General features: G+C 32.6%; 1 protein-coding gene across 1 annotated transcript in view; it reads right to left on the bottom strand.

Moving 5' to 3' along the window:
- LOC118182168 (proliferation-associated protein 2G4) overlaps positions 1–17,381 on the bottom strand; it is a 48,349-nt gene that overhangs the window by 1,999 nt on the left and 28,969 nt on the right. Inside the window, exons 11-13 of the mRNA XM_085816040.1 lie at positions 16,581–16,675; positions 10,802–10,929; positions 5,369–5,516 (exon numbers count right to left, since the gene is read on the bottom strand). Of these exons, the coding sequence (XP_085672166.1) occupies positions 5,373–5,516; positions 10,802–10,929; positions 16,581–16,675 (367 nt within the window). The 3' untranslated portion in view covers positions 5,369–5,372. The remainder of the gene's footprint in view (positions 1–5,368; positions 5,517–10,801; positions 10,930–16,580; positions 16,676–17,381) is intronic.

Here is a 17,381-nt window from a genome sequence, read left to right as displayed (position 1 = left end):
ATTTCTCCAAATAACTTTATCAGAATTTACATTAAAATTGGGGTTAAGTGATTAACAATTAGTAATTAATGAAAATCAAATTTCTCTTGTTTTTAAGCAAGGACTTCTTGTTCCTTAATGCAAAAATTTACATGTCCTCTTAGTTGGGACATTAGCTATTCAATACAATTGGATAATATTACAAGTTCAGTATGAAACAACTGTACAACGACAAAACTTGTAGATAAAATGAAATAAAAACAATACCTTCTTCTTCCTTAATGCAAAAATTTTTAAGTGCTCTTAGTTTGAACATAAGCTGTTCAAAATAGTTAAGAAATATTACCTGTCATTATGAAACAACAGTATCATAACTAAACTTGTAGAAAAAATTAAAGATATTAAAAAAGGGAAAATTTTCATATTTACAAATTTTAGAATATGCAGAGAAAAATATGCAATTTTGATAAGGAAAGAAAAGCAACTTTCAATATTCTTTATATGACTAGACACAAGTGGCATGCACTGAATGCTTCATAATAGTAAGTATGATGTTTAAAAAACTAGCTGAACTGGGAACTTGGAAGGCCATCAATCATTTAGAACTGAGGGAAATACAATATTTTGTAGCAGATGGCTTTTGAGCATCGAAATAGCATTTTCAGATTGTGGAATCAGTTTGAAGAAAAGCAGAACTATTAGGAAAAATCCAGACAGTCATACATGAAATAAAGAAGAAAATGACTATAGCTGACCCTCTTTTGCAATACCATTACCTGAGGGTTACTGGCACAAATATTTCAAATCAAATTCCATAGTATTGGTTTATTCTTTAATAATGGGCCATTCAACTAGTCAAAGTACGGAACAAGTGCATTTCAAATGGAGTTGAAATGAATGGAGCAATGTTTTCTAAGGTGAGTCCCAATGCAATTAGACAATTACGTGATTTATCGTTTGGACAGAATGTGAAATCTAGAATAATCTTGTGCATGAGAGTGTTTGATTTACAGCAGGTGGAGTGATGGTCTGAGATGATATCATTATTAATAGCCACACTGAACTGTACATCATCAGGTCCATTTCGAATAATAATTCAACAATATGAGGATGACACCTTCAGATCTTCTGTGGTCCTTTATACTGCAGTAGTCCAGTATAATATCATTCTCATAGATCAGCGATAGCAAAACTTTTTTTGCAAAGAGTTAAAAATCAAAATTTTTTATTTTGTATGTACATGTTGTGGGACAATAAAAATGAAATCCACAGTAATACTGTAGTTCTTTAATTTTTCCATTATATTTTTAAACACAATAAAATTTAAATTAAAAACATGAGCAATCACATTAATAATCATGATAGTTTTAGTGCAAAATCTGCTGTTGTTGTGAAGAGGATAAATGGTTAATATCAGATTTATAACTGATCAATCTCAACCTGATACAAGCCGCAGTGACGTCATTTGCAAGTCTATTTCAAATGGGTGATTTTATAAAATTTATTGATGACAATAATGCCTCGCAATAATAAGTAGAATCAAACATACAGCTAAATCTTCAAATTTTTGTTTCCATAAAAAGTTATTTTGAAACTCTATCAGCTCCATTTCTAAATTATCTATATTTAGCCACACGAAATAATTTAAATTTTTTAAATTCAGTTTTATGAGGAGTCACTCACTACAAATTGCAAACTGTAATCCATTTCTCTAAATTGGTTAAAGTTTTTTGGAAAAAAGCATCTTTTATTTCCGCCATAACAGCAAAATAGTCCTTGGACAAGTCCTAATTAATATTCTTGGATTCCTCTGTATTTTCTACATTTTGTATATATATTCAATTTTAATTAAAACAATTTGACATTTTCATAAATTCTTGAAGCAATTTATCCAGGTCCCTGAAGTTTCTTACTACATTCAGTAAAATGCTGTGTGATATATATATCAACTCATGTAATTAATGATGATTGGTTAACTCACGGTATGTGACATCCATATTTTGCAGGAAAAGTTTTATTTCTTCAAGTAAAGCAACAAAATGATTTAGGACTTGGTCATGGCTAAGCAGCGAACGTTATTATACATTAATAGCCGCGAATACCAGGACTCCATTTCAGACAACTTTTCCAAAAACTGATGCTTGTTAAGAGCTCATGCTGTTATATAATTTACAATTTTAGTAACAACTGACATACCATCAGAAAAAAAGCTTATAACCCCCTTTTCGCACTGAGCACTTCTTGATGGATAAGGCAATGAAATTGAATTACTTGACGCCCAATGAATATATTAAGTTGTGTAACAAAACCAATGTTTTAGGCAACCATGTTTGAAGCTCCATCTGTAGTTACAGAAACAATTTTCAATGCATCAATTCTCTTTTTAAAAATTCTCCTTTAACTTTCTCCATGATGTCTGTTCCTTTAGTTGTCTTTGTCAAATTTAATAATTGTACTAATTTTTCTCACATATCATTACATGACTTGTAGCTAGCAATGACAGCAAGTTGTGCTTGACCAGTTATATCTGTACTTGAAAAGTATTCTTGTCCAAATCTAAAATATGATCCTTTACCGTATTACAAGAAGCCGGTAATTCTTTGATTCATTGATAATTAGATCTTTATTTTTAAAGTCTGCAAACAAAGAATTGCTACACTCCAAAAACACAATTTTCAAAAATTCTCCATGTTTTGCAATACAGTATGCTAATTGATAACTAGCAGAAGTGATACTATTTTTCAATGCAACAAAGGTTTTCAAAGTATTTGACTGTGTTTCATGAACTTTTAATTTTCATGAAAAGTATTGTTTTTTCCATCATCTGTTAATAAAGTCAAACTTTTATGTTTTGTGTTGAAATGCCTTTTCACATTATATGTGCAAGTGGTAATTATTTCATTGCAAACAATGCATATATCATGTTCTTCTCTTTTTCAATTGCTTCATATTTATCAATCCGTTCATCGTTGTACAAGCATTCTTTTTTCTCACTCAACTTCCATTTTTTGGCCACTGATATATTTCTGTTGAAGCAATTGAAAGATCCATATAATGATGCAAATCTTGAATAAAAAATGATGTAATAAAAACATGAATAGAAGGTAAAATAAAAACAAAAACGAACATCTCACTCTTCTGTTCACACACAGCTGTCCACTATGACAACTAGAGTACGTATAAGTTTGGTTAAATTGTCAAATTGACTTCTTCATTTAACATTTGATAATATACAAACTTACTTTATGAATTGATAATATATAATTATTAATTATTACACAGGGAACAATTACAATAACTAAGTGCAGTTAACCTTGATTTGAAATCCACACTATTGCTATTTTGTCACTGTAATTTATAGTAATACTGGAATGCAAGCTGCCATGCTTTCCTATTATAAGAAGAAAACGAGCCTGCAACAGACAGATGTAGAACCATCGTTCTTTGTATATCACTTGTGCGCTGGCAACAAGCATACGCGTTACCATTGAAACCGCATGTTGTTCAATCATATCCAGTTTGTTTTCTTGACCACTATAACAATAATGTAACCAGCTTTTAATAAAACTATAGTGACAAGTCTCTTTAATAAATTTATGTTACATGACATATTCTGCATCACTAGTTTTCAATCATTCGTAAGCTAGCAATGGATCATCTGAATATTTTATTTACTTTCTAAGAAGCATATATGACAAGGACATGTGGCCTTTCTGTTGACTATCTCTCTTGGCTACTGTATTTTAGCATATTTTATAGTGTGCTATTTTATAGCTAATAGCACTAATAGGTGACACGATTTTAGCAGAAATGTATGATTTTTCTGATACTCAAACAATTTTATTAAATTTTAATTTCTTGTGAGTCACACTTGTAGGTTCGCCAGTGCTGTCGATGAAAATGCCATGCAAAATCAGATAGTAGACAAGTTCAGTTTTAATGAAAAAATCCTTCAAACAGATTAGCCAGCACGTTCCCCCAGCTATGAACCTTACTGTCTGTTGAACATGTTTGGAACATTCCACGAACATGAGTTGCTTATCACCCTTCAAAAATAAAAGGTGTAATAGAAAATTCCAGTGCTGATTTTCTTTCTTACTGCATTTGAAATTCAAATTAGTTTTTATATTAATGTATTATTTTCACATTTCTAAACATATTTAAAGAATTACGTACTGATATTGGCAGCACTATACTACTACAATGATTTTTGTATAAGACATTTTTCTTTCATGATTTTTGCGAAGAAAGAAAATTGATTATTTGAAAGAACAATGGATTTACATTAAATTTCATGCAGAAATGAACAAAACTAGAAAAGAAACTCAAGACCTGATTAATCAAGCAAGGCCCACCAGCAGCCGAGCAGTAAAGTCGCTGAACACTGGTAGTTCGGTCCGAGGTTCGAATCCCGCGAACGGGCTGGCTGCATGGGCGTTTTCGTGGTTTTTCCCATGTGTAACGTGTATACGAGCCAGTTTCCCTAAGAAAGTCCTCCACGAAGGCATCCCTCCCCTTAGGCAGATAGCCCTAGTGTGAAACCAAACCTGATTAATAAGCTTTGGGAAATAAATTTATCTGATGTTTGAAAATTTTTGAGTGACATAAACATTTTAATGAAGAATGATGGCCATCAGCATCAATAGATAATGTTAAAACAAGAGGAAGTCACTGCTATTGTCCAAGAAAATCAGAGAACTTAAAGATAGCAGATGAAAACTGTGGAGCACATAACCAAAATATGGGGAGAAGGGAGGACATTTCATGGGTTAATATGCAGTCACATAACTACTAATGCTGTATCAATGCAGAAAGATGGAATTTTGAAGGTGACAAGGACTGAAGATTATATAAATTTATTACATTCATAAAAATAAAAATTCAGTCCTAGAACTTTGTGATCAGACCACGTATTTCCGCAACTGGAAATCACTCTACTACAGGAACGGCAAATTGCTCTTAATAACTTCACTGATTCCATGCCTCATAAAGGTTCATTATTGTTTTTGGCAAGAGAAAACTACACCCTTCATTAAAACCCCCTGCATACAAAAACAAGAACAAAAAGTTTGTTTTTAAATGCACATTAAAATGAATTAAAAATTTGACTTTATATACAAATGTGCATATTATGTTTTCTTACATGAATTCTTTTTTCTCATAATTTACACATCATCCATGAATCAAGCTAACAAAAATGTAAAATGGGATCAAGAGAATTAAAAAAAAAAAAAAAAAAAAAAAAAAAAAAAAAAATATTTTTGGTTACAAAAATGAAAGCATAGACCTGACTCTTTGGTGTTGCCTAAATAAAAAGGGGGCAGAAACTGGTATGCAATGGAAGTTTAATGTAGATGCAATGCTGTGTTTGAAATTACAATTTTCACACCTTTTCATTCCTGTACTTTTACAGACTCAGCTGAAGGATTTTCATCTGTAATTTTAACATCCTTCTCAAGGGAGTTTGCAATTGCCTTCTCTGCTCGCTTCTTCTTTTTCCTCTGCGATTTGGGCACAACTGATCTGTTAAGCAGAGCCTATATAGAAAAAAAGATCAAAGTAATTTCATACTGTAATCAGTTTCCACAAAGTTAAAATAAAAACAGATAATTTACAAGATTTCAGAAATACTTTCTGTTTACACACTTTTATAAGGCTGAATACAGAATAATAGACAATCATTTCTTTGTTTTACTGTAAATTACACACATTCAATAATTAAATTATTATTTCATTACTTTTTTCCAAACATAAATTTCTTCTCCCTTCCCTGAAAAACTACATACACCTGAATAGCGAGGCTAAAAAAGTTGGAGGAAATAATACAAAGCATGACATGACAATCTTTACACTTTGCACTCAGTTGCCTCTTCTGTGGTCACACAATCTGGCATACCACTCAGAAATCTCGTTTCAGTGGACATTAGCCAAAATGGCATAATGAAATCAAAATATGGTTTATATACCAGGTGGCATAATTAAACCGACAGTGCTCACAGTGTTCTGTAGCGCGATCTATTTGCGAGAATGATTCCACATTTTGTAGGAAGATTAAACAAGACGGGGGACGAAGGATTCCGCGAAAAAACAAATTAGTTCCAAAAGTCACCGCTAGGGGAATATTTGGTGCTGTGTAGTAGAAAATAGAGTGTTAACAAATGCAAATTAATACAGAATAAAATTACCTTTTATTATGCACATTTTCTGATTTAGTTCAAGTGCAATATGGCAACACTTTTAAAAAAGCGTAAAATCTACATAAACACCGATAAAGTCTCGCGATCTGCAATATCACGTACGCTGAGCAGAAGTTTTTTATTCAAATTTCACGTTACATTCATTTGCACAGTGCCAGCTGCTTGGGTTTTAAAAGGCAATGTGTTATGTTTTGAATCAATCGGGTTGAAAATTTATGTGCAATGTCTCCTTCTTTAGTCGAGCATGCGTTACTGGTCAAATTCTTTTACCTCAACCAGTGCAATGTGTCAACCGCTCTTCATGCTTTTAGAACGCACAAAAAAAAAAAAAAAAAAAAAAAAAAAAAAAAAAAAAAAGCGTAAAGATAACGGTCCGGTGTCAGTTAATGGGCTAAAAGCAATGGTTGCGACGTTTGAGAAAACAGGTTCTCTGAAGGTTCAGTCAGGAAGAGGACGAAAACCTGTACCACAGGATACAATCAAAGCAGTTGCCACGGCAATTGTCGACAGAGGACCAGACAATATTGCTGCCACCTCTAGCGCTCGTGGAGCTCAGAATATGGATATGCCTTACAGTATGGTATGGAAAATCTTACGAAAGATTATCAACTTCTATTCGTACAAGATCAGCCGTGTACAGGAGTTACTGTACCATGACCATGATAAGCGATTGACTTTTGCTCTCACCTTTCTTGCCAGAATGGAAGTGGATGATGCTTGGCCATGAAAAATCTTATGGGGAGACGAGGCCCACTTTTACCTGAATGGAACTGTGAATACCCAGAACTGCCGAATTTGGGATGACAATCACAGCAATTCCCTTACATTCACCAAAGGTAACTAACTGTTTGGTGTGGGTTCACAGCAGAATTTATCGTAGGTCCCTTCTTCTATGAGAACATTACCCCGACAGGACCGGAAACCTGTTCTGTTACCGGAGAGAAATATCGCCACATGTTGAACAGCATGGAATGCAATATGTGGTCCACAATAACGGCAGCCACACTGAACCTCATTTGAATGCAAAATAAAAGGTAATTTCCATATTGATTTGCATTCGTTAACACTCTATTTTCTATTACACAGTGCCAAATATTCCCCCAGCGGTGACTTTTGGAACTAATTTGTTTTTTTTTTTTGCGGAATCCTTCGTCCCCCGTCTTGTTTAATCTTCCTACAAAATGTGGCGTCATTCCCTCGCAAATAGATCGCGCTACAGAACACTGTGAGCACTGTCAGTTTAATTATGCCCACCCGGTACTTATATAGAGAAATATCAGTTACAATATATGTTGGAACAGAATGCATATGGCCTAAGCTTCACTCTAAAGAAAAGGATACGAAGTGTCTGTATATGCAAAGTAGATACTCTTCATAGCATACAGAAAATCACAACTACAGCTAAAAAAAAAAAAAAAAAAAGACTTTTAAAGCTGAACCCAGTTCACATTAAATATAGAACGGCACAGATTACAAAGTTTGAATAATTTTTATTTTGTAATTCCATATAAACTTTGGCAAACAAGTGTTACTGAGTTACTGATTACAAGAAAGATTTGAGCAAAATGTTTTAAAAAGGGGTTTATTTTTGTTTGTGATATAAAAAATATCCTTACAAAGGTAATCACCTGTTTACCATATTCAAAATTAGGAATATGTTGCAATAAGAAATTTAACATATCTTAACAAATTATAGCTGTTGTTGATTAACATGTTGATTTAAAAGCAATAAACACTTGGTTATTTATAGCTTTTATTTTGTATGCAATGCTTAACTGATATACAATAAACATAAGAGATTCAGTAATTTCTATAAACATCTGCACCATTACTATAATTAAGTCTACACCAATATATAACTATGCTGCCATTAATGATTGAACAACTGTAGGAACTGTTATGACTTCAATATGATGTACGTCTGTCATTTGCTGATATTAACAACTGTATACCTTTTCAGGAAGAATTTCCATTATGTTTCAGCAAACATCTGCAGGCCTTTTGTTTCATTTCTTGTGTGATATGACAAATAGTTCTGTGGTAACTTGATCTGGCTCTCAAATAGCCAACAGGCCTTCAAGTTCGCCAGTTAAGTTCGTTCATTCCCTTTCTTCAAACTTGATTATGATTTTTGCTTTATGAATGGTTGATTTGTCATACTGAAAGTAATATGGGCTAGTTTTTAAATGTTGTCATGGAGTGGACAGAACAAAATTATCCACCTAACTATGTTCACTCAGGTACACTGTGGAGGGGAGGGACAGTTCAATATTTTTCGTTTTCGTGCGCTGATTGGCAAAATTCACATTGTGTTTTTCATATCTCAAAAGCGTAATTTATTATATATTAGATTTATATAAGCATTGTTCGAATATAGGTATTTTCATACACAAAACGTCCTCTTTCTGAAATGACATGCCAATTTTTTTCCATATTCCGATTCTATGACTCAAGTTATCCCTAAATATTAAATTTTGTAAAATTTAGTGCAAAATTTACAAGAAATTCAAAAATTTATCTTGGTGAACTTCTTAGTTTTATAATCCACTCCTTTTTTTCATTGTATATGAGCGGGAAAAAAGGTATCATTCATATTTTCAAATAATTATAAGAAAGTGCATAAATTACATTTGGCATTCTGATCATTTATAACGAATATGCGAAACTTCAAAACCTGCTAAAATGTACATTCATGTATGTCTTAGGAAATTTTGAATAAAAAACTCTATTTTTTTTTTGCAGGTATACTTAGAAATAACATCTACCTTAAGATGATGGTAAAAATTTTATAGGTTATAATTCAAAAGTTTTTTGCATTCTATTAAATGTCAAGATTTCAACTTTCCCATGGAATCCAAACACAAAAATTGTTGATAAATGACATGAATACCAGCACAGCTTCTAGCTGCCAATCAAAAGTTTGTGAACACAGTTTATAACATAACTTGCCAGTTTGGCTTCATGACAATGGTATCAACCTCTATCTACATATTTTCTCAGTTTAAAAGCTGGAACTGGAGTTTTATAATCATCTCATATTTCAGTTTCACAATTACAATACTCATCGCTGCATGCAACTAGTACTTATCAAAAATCTCATAAATGAAATTACCAAACTGGTATTGATAAACATACCCGTTTCAATCTCACTCAGCTACTGTGCCCTTATTATGACTGTTGCTAATCTACATTTCTGTCAAGTGCTCATAATCTTTGATGATACACAAGTGACTCTACTTTTCTTTCAAGAAGTATCTTGTCATTTATAGGAATACAGATAATGCATTTAAAATATATATTACCAGATATTTATCACATGCTCTACTCCATATACAAGGGTTGGAACTTTAAATAGTGGCAACTATTTATTTACAAGGAATACTAAAGTGATTCATGTCACCATGTTTTACAGTCCTTCAATATAGTCGCCAGCAGTGTGTACAACCCGTTTCCAACGATGTGGAAGTTGCAGAGTACCTGTAGCAGCGCCTGTTTTGTTGATAGTTTGAATGGACCGGTCTACTGCCGCAAGAATCTCAGGAACAGTTTGGAAGCGAGTGCCACGAAGTGGTTCCTTCATCTTAGGAATTAAGTCATAGTCACAAGGGCTTAGATCTGGGGAGTATGGTGGATGGTAAAGCATTTCCCAGCCCCATCGCTTGAACAAATCAGTCACAGCTTGCGCTGCATGCGGCCAAGCATTGTCATGCAAAATGAGAGGAGCGTTCTGTAGAAAGCGTCGCCGTTTTTTTCCCTCAAAGCTGGTCAGAGATTGTGCTCCAAAAATGAGCAATAATACTGCGCAGTGACGGTCTGCTGTGGGAGAACGGTATGCGTTAGGATGACACCATCACAGTCGTACACAAGAATCACCATAACTTTCGGTACCATAACTTCGGGCAGCATCGTATCGTAGCCATTTCTGCATTTCCGTCAATTGATGTGGAACCCATCGTGAAGCAATTTTTCTCATGGACAGGCATTCCTTCAGAATGTGCAGCACAACTGTATGCGCTAATCCTGTTTGTCCGGCCAGCTGACAAATCGTTTGGCGGCGATCACTGTCCATTAGTGCGGCAACAGCTTGCACGTCTGCATCGCTGACATTCGGAGGACCTGGCCGCAGCATGTCTGCCACGTTTTGGCGTCCTTCATTGAATGCTTTCACCCATCTTGCTACGGTTCTGTAAGGCAATGCAGATTCCCCGCAAGCTTCTTGAAGCCCTTGATGACACTGTCGTGCAGTACGACTTCTGGCACATTCAATTTTTATCCAACATCGTTGTTCTTGTTTTGAAAACTTCATGACAACACTTACTTTAGACCGCGAGCTAATACAAGGATCCATTCTTCGTGTCACTCCGCATGCGCATGACGTAGGCATGACGAGTCTTTTTGCTGAGAGGTAAGGTAGGTATGTAGTTCACGTGTGGTATACGTGATATTCTTTGGTTTTGTTGCATAGCGTTTTTTCGTGGTATACGTGATATTCTTTGGTTTTGTTGCGTAGCGTTTTTTCAGCTGTGTTGCCACTATTAAAGTTCCAACCCTCGTATTATACATGCTGGCACAGGAAAATATTTTCAAACATAAAATTATTCATTAAATAAAAGACTAAGACTCACTTTCAGAGAATCATCATCAACTACTAATTCTGTTTCATATAAATCTAAATCAATTGGACCAGAAGTAATTTTATGAGATCCTGATGGCATTAGCAGCACTGTAAATTTAAACTGTGCAACATGTTCACCTAAAATTAAAAATAAGTTTAGCTTATGTTTCTTTTTAAACATTCAAAATAACATTTATAAAAATACCTAAAATTTTATCAATATCTGAAATACATATTATGACAGTGTTTGCCAACCAGAGTTCAGAAAGAAATAAGGAAATAACATGTATGCTATAAAAGGGAAAACAATTTTACTCGGGTAATTTCAACCGGGGGGGGGCAGGTGTGACTCTAGCAAGCGCCAAATCGATGATAATTGAAAAGCTGCCTTTGTTGTTTGGCTAGGCTTAGCTAGATTCTTCAGACATTTTCAACAGTTGTTTAATTTTCTTATTACTTTTGTTACCAATTCAAATAGGGGGGAAGAAAAAAGAAAGAAAGAAAAGAATGATTTTTTTTTTTTTTTTTTTTTTTAAATGTAAAGAGCTTTACTTATTCTTTAACATTTTTCATTCAACTGCACCAAGGCTATGCATGCAATATAAATCTAATTAAGCATAACTCAACAGCTGAAAGCAGCTTTAATATCACAGATTAAAACTTAATGTGACTGCATATGCATTAGTGATACAAGAAAAGTAGGATCATGTGATTAAACAGAGTTGTAGTGCATATTTTTATTTTACTATTTTATTCAGTTTAATTTCTCATTTTTTAATTCTATTACAGATTTTAAGTTAAAATATGGTTACAAACAATTCAGATAATTCTGAAGAAACTAGTCATGAAGATTTCGAATTTCAGACAAAACTTCAAAAGACTGATAAATAAGTTGAAAAAGAAAAAGATGCAAAAAAGGTTGTTACTACAACAAAAGCTATTTATTCAAGTGCTGGTGATACAGAATGTCATCCTTCACTGTGTCTCATTTGTGGCAAAATCTTTCAAACACAGCAATGGCTCAACAAAACTGAACAGACATTTCACAGCAAAGCATACCACTATGAGAAATAAATTTGTTATTTTAAAACCGTTAAAAATCTCAAAATAAATAGAATGTACAGCTTTTGTAAATACATCCATAGTTAGTGGAAAAGCTGTGCACAGAAAAGGAAAAGTCACACAGTCAGTGAAAATCTGATAATGCCTGCCTGTAAAATTATCATGAACAAAATGTTGAGAGAAGAATCAGAAAGAGAAACTGAAAATATTCCACTTCTGAATAATACAGTAAGTCGATAAATCAATAAGCCATATGATGTTAAAAAGGCTTTGTGTGATAAATTGAAAAATGGATATTGTTCAGTTCAAGTAAACAGATTTAGCTAACAAATGTTATTTGTAAGATGTGTTAACAAGGGAGAAATTCATGAAACTTCCTCTGCTGTAAAGAATTACTTGAGAGAAGAAGAGAAATAAATATATTTAATATTTTATCTGCATATCTATATGAAAGATCTTTCCTTAAAGGATTGTACTGGCATTTGTACAGATACAGCTGCCTTCATGGATGACTTTAAAAAATGCCAATGTTGTTTTTACACAATGTTTTACTCGTAGAGAAATTTTAATATAAACACCTCTTGACAATGAACTACAAAAGGTATTTGATGATGTTATAAAAATGGTAAATTCCACTACACAACAGCCACTTTACTCCAGAATTTAAAAAATTTCCATGAAATAAATGTATAACAAGTACACAAATCTGTTGTTATACACTGAAATTTGGTGGTTAAGTGCATGCTGAGTTTTTACAAGGTAGCTGAACTGAAAAAAAAGAAATGCATACACATTTTCAACAAAATGACAAACAAGATTTTATTAAATGCTTTGAGGATCAAATGCAGACGTAAACGCCAGCTTATTTAGCAGATATTTTCCATCACTTAAATCAATTGAATAAGTTAATCCAAGATGACAGAGAAAAATTACTCACTCAGTGATTTAAAAGGAAATTAAATTTATGGAAAGATCATGTCGTAAAAGGGAATCTTAAAATATAGATACCAAAAGTTTTCAAGCTTTATTGTCTCTCACACAGATGAGTTGTCAAAGAAAATTGATTATTATTTTCTACCCCTGCCAACACTATATGACTGGATGAGGAATACATTCTCTCAATCTTCTGTTCATCCCCAAAACCTAACTTGAAAAACTTAATAGAAGAGCTCTGTGACTTACAATCAGATGGTTTATTAAAAATTATTTGGGAGATTTTGTTTTGAACTAAGCAACTAAAATGAAGAAATAAAACAAAAAACAAACTTTTTTTTTGTTTCCATTAATGATCATAAACAGAAATATTAAAAAAAAAATATTGCTACATGGATGCTGGGACTCACTAAGATTTGAACATTGTCAAAAGGTTTCCATAAGAATGAAAAGGTTGGGAAACTCTGTATTAAAATATTTCAAAAACAAAAACATAATTTACCCATCCACACTGAGAAGTATTATTTTACTGAGAGAAAAACTATATTCTTCATATTAGAAGTTAAGAATATAAAAAAGTCTGCTATTTTATGTAGTGCTGTATTATATTTAAGCCACTATTTAGAAAACTTAGGCAATTAATAGGGAGCAGGAAGCATAAAAAAAAAAAAAAAGAGCAATGCCCTGGCTAGATTTTAAAGTGTAAGACCTTCCATCTGCCAATTACTAGTAGTGGCGAATTGTTATCCATCACATTTTCAATTTGGGCGCAACTCTAAAGTTATTATGAATTTTCAGAGTTAGGGAACATAAAGGATCAGCAATGCTCTTACTGGGATTCAAACTCTGGACTTCCTGATTGCTAGATGTATGTACTCGAAATTATACCATAAAGGCATAGGCTATGTTCAGACGGTGGCGTAAAGGGCATAAAATACGGGAGTTTCGTTCACACCTGCGAGAACGGACGTAAGCCGTGGCCAACGAGAGAAGCTAAATTTGTGCATGAGTGGATGTGTCTATCACTTCCCTACGCTGTTCTCCTACTCGTTTGATTTCCCATGTTCGCTCTGCTTGTTTTGTAACAGTGAAATATTCTGTAGAACGCCGCTTCGCTCTGATTGGTCAACGCTTATCCTAAAACTCGGCGTAAAGTTTAAAACTTTGAACCCTATGCCACGAGCCCTAAACCAGATTTTGTGACATAGCACAGACTGGTTGCCTTGGCAACAAAACTCGGCTTTAACCACTTATGCCCTTTACACCCTCATCTGAAGGGAGCTATACAGTACGAAGGGGAAAAATGCCCATACTTTGAAATTTAATGTTAGCTATAAAAACAAACAACCAAAAAATTACACACACATATGTTTTCTCACTTATTTCTGCAGTTTATTTACACAGTCAATGTGTGATAATGTAATTACTCTGAAGAAAAACAGAAGAGTTGGCAGTTATGCTAAAGCAAGCACTGAAAGAAAAATCCTGTTTGATCTGCATTCTTTTTATGAAGCCATCTGTATTTTGGGCTCACTGCAACACTGGCTCTTTGAGCAAAAAACTACATATTTTCTAATTAGTCAAAAGGTGAATGGGCTCATTCCAGTAAGTCTAAGAATTATCAGGTTCATTATGAAGTTCTAGACAATTTTCCAATCAGTGCAGCACATTGTCCCCCCATTCCTTTTTGGTATTTTTGCAAAAAAGCAGTTTTTCTTTTTTTCTTTTAATTTACGACATACAGAAAATTACAGATGCCATGCACACCTTCAATAATCTTGCTACATTACAGGAAAAATAACACAGAAAAACCTCAATTATTCAAAACAAATGGACGCACAACCACCTCAGATAAATAAAAACTTAATTAATAGAGACTAAGTTTTAAATCATATCAGTTTTTCTTTCGACAAGATTTTCTGAAATTATTTGCTCGAAATTCTAAAAGTGAGTGCACAAGTACTATTATTAACATTTTAACAAACTCTTTATTAGTGTTTCCTTTGATTAAATAAACAACCTGCTCAAGATTTGATTTTAGGACAAAACTATTCATGGAAAAAATTGAAATAAAAAAATTCAAAATTTTCTCAAATTTCTTACATGCATTTTATGAGACTTCTTTCGAAGTTTTTATCCCTTTTGTGGAAGTATCGACCAACAAATGATCCTTAGGACAAGACATGAATATCAGAATGTTGTCCTATATATTAAGGAACATAGCTATTTTTACACACTGTCCCTTTCCATTTTGCCATTATAGTTAATATCATTTTCAGGACTACAAGTTTTATTATCTTTATTATTGTATTTAAGACATGAATGGATTCTTTGTAATTCTCTATTTCATACATTAACCCAATCAAAAATATCAGTTTGATTGATGTCTTCGCATTCCTTTACTTTTTTTAAAACATATCTACTAATTTATCATTAGGCCTGTAAGTAGGCCATTAAATGAGCTGTGACTGAAAACCCAAAGGATAATTTACTGATACAAAAATCTGTTAATGTTAGATTTTCATTATATCCTTTCTAAGTTACGTTTCTTCAGTGTTTTCTCTTAACTGATTGTTGGCTGAACTAACAGAGACACTAAGTTCATAAAGGTTTTACTGCCTATTTATTCACTTCCCCAAATGTAATACTTACACACAATGATAAACATATTTTTACTATTAATATCAAAATAATAGTATAAAAAGTACACAGGTATGTGATTTTATTAAATGAATATACCAGAAAAAGAAAATCAGTACTACATGTACACAACAAAATTAAAAACTTAATAACAATTTTTAACATATATATAATTTTACAATTTTAAGTCTAGAATAACATCAAGTTAATAAATACACTCATTATATAAAAAGACAAAGCATCAGAAGCACATAATATCATGCAAAAATATACACCATAGCTGTTAAGAATTATTATATCTTCACAGCTACTCTAATTTTTAATACTAAACTTAAAAAAAAAAAAAAAAAAAAATAGTATCAGTATCTTTCTAAAATAGTGTAAAAAAATGTGTACTGATATCAATCAGCTTTTATGCATATGTGTAAAAGCTTATTGATATAATATACACCATAAACATTATGGATATTCCACAATTAATGGAGCAAAATGACGATAGAACACGCTGAAAAAATTTTCACCACAGAACGCATAATCATATGTTAAGCGACCAAGTGTTTAAGGGTACTTTCCATTTCTACATACACACTTTCTTTCACAAACAGAGACAGTTATTTCAGATGCCTCCATAAAATCTCTTTTTTACATGCACCATATCATTATACTTTTCGTGTTCACTTCAATACTTGCATTTTGCTTATAAGTGAAAATGCCAGTATCTACATCAAAATAACTCCTTTTTAAGCAGCACATTAATTTTAATACTATTTTACATTGACATGTAAGAAAACTACAACTCATGGCTCTATTTAACTAAAATTCATACACATTTGATTGCAAAGTTATATCTTCAGCCGGCTTTTTGTCGGACTGACACTTCAGGGTATTACTGTACTTGAATAATTTTTAAGGTTTGCACATTTTTTATTTAGGTGTTTATGACCACACAATCCAAATTTAGCATGAAAATTAGAGAGGGGAAAGTGTAAACAAAACATTAAAAAGACATTAAAATCAAATTAAAAAACTTCAAAAGACATTAAAATTATTCACTCCATAAAACTGTTAGTCTCAAGGCAGATGAGAGTTATTGGAATTGTACTGCATGCAAAAGAATAATAAAATTGTTTAATTCTACTTTAAATGTAACTAACCTTCTTTTTCATATAATACAGTGAATGGCTCTACAAGTTTATGATTTACACATTCTACTACACCCATCCTAGCTTTCTTTTCATCTTCAAAGGACCTTAAAAGAAAGAAACATTTTCCTTTACACAATTAAAAATATAAGTAATACAAATATAACACACTCATTCTGCAAAATCATGCTATAAACATTTGGAAACTATATGTGATGAGAAATACTAAATTTGACTGTTTATGTAAACTGGAGATAATTCTGTTTCAAAATACTGTAAAGTTGATGTTAATATACATTTAATGTGACTGTTCATAAACTAAAAATCACAATTGTTTTATAACTAAGAGAAAAATAACCAGGAAAATATAACATTAAAGACCCAAAAGTTTAAAGACCTTTTTTTTTTTTTATATGATTTATACGAAAATAATGGTTAAGCACCAAATGATGCAATTCCAATAATATAACCAGCAAAGATTAATATAATTGTGGAATTTGAATTTAAATTAATCAATGTTAAGTTAAAGATAGTTATAAATTTGCAATAAGTAGACAAATTCAAAAGCACTTTCTTAATGACTCGACTACTAGTACACATTAGCATATTTTTATTACAAAACAAAACATGGCAAAAAATTTTCTACAGCAAAATGCAACTACCACCAACTTGGTACTTTGATTCTTATTCATATGGAGACAGAATAGCACACTTCAAGAGATCTTAACCAAGTGTTGTCCACTGGCCACCTTTAAATTGAGTTATCCATTTCTCTTATAACAGAGCTCTTGTTTTTAAGTCTCTCATTCATGT

Source organism: Stegodyphus dumicola, chromosome 4 (genome assembly GCF_044657685.1).
Source record: "Stegodyphus dumicola isolate Sdum_Otavi_A_Nest chromosome 4, ASM4465768v1".
NCBI lineage: Eukaryota > Metazoa > Arthropoda > Arachnida > Araneae > Eresidae > Stegodyphus > Stegodyphus dumicola.
This window is presented reverse-complemented; position numbering and strand designations above follow the sequence as displayed.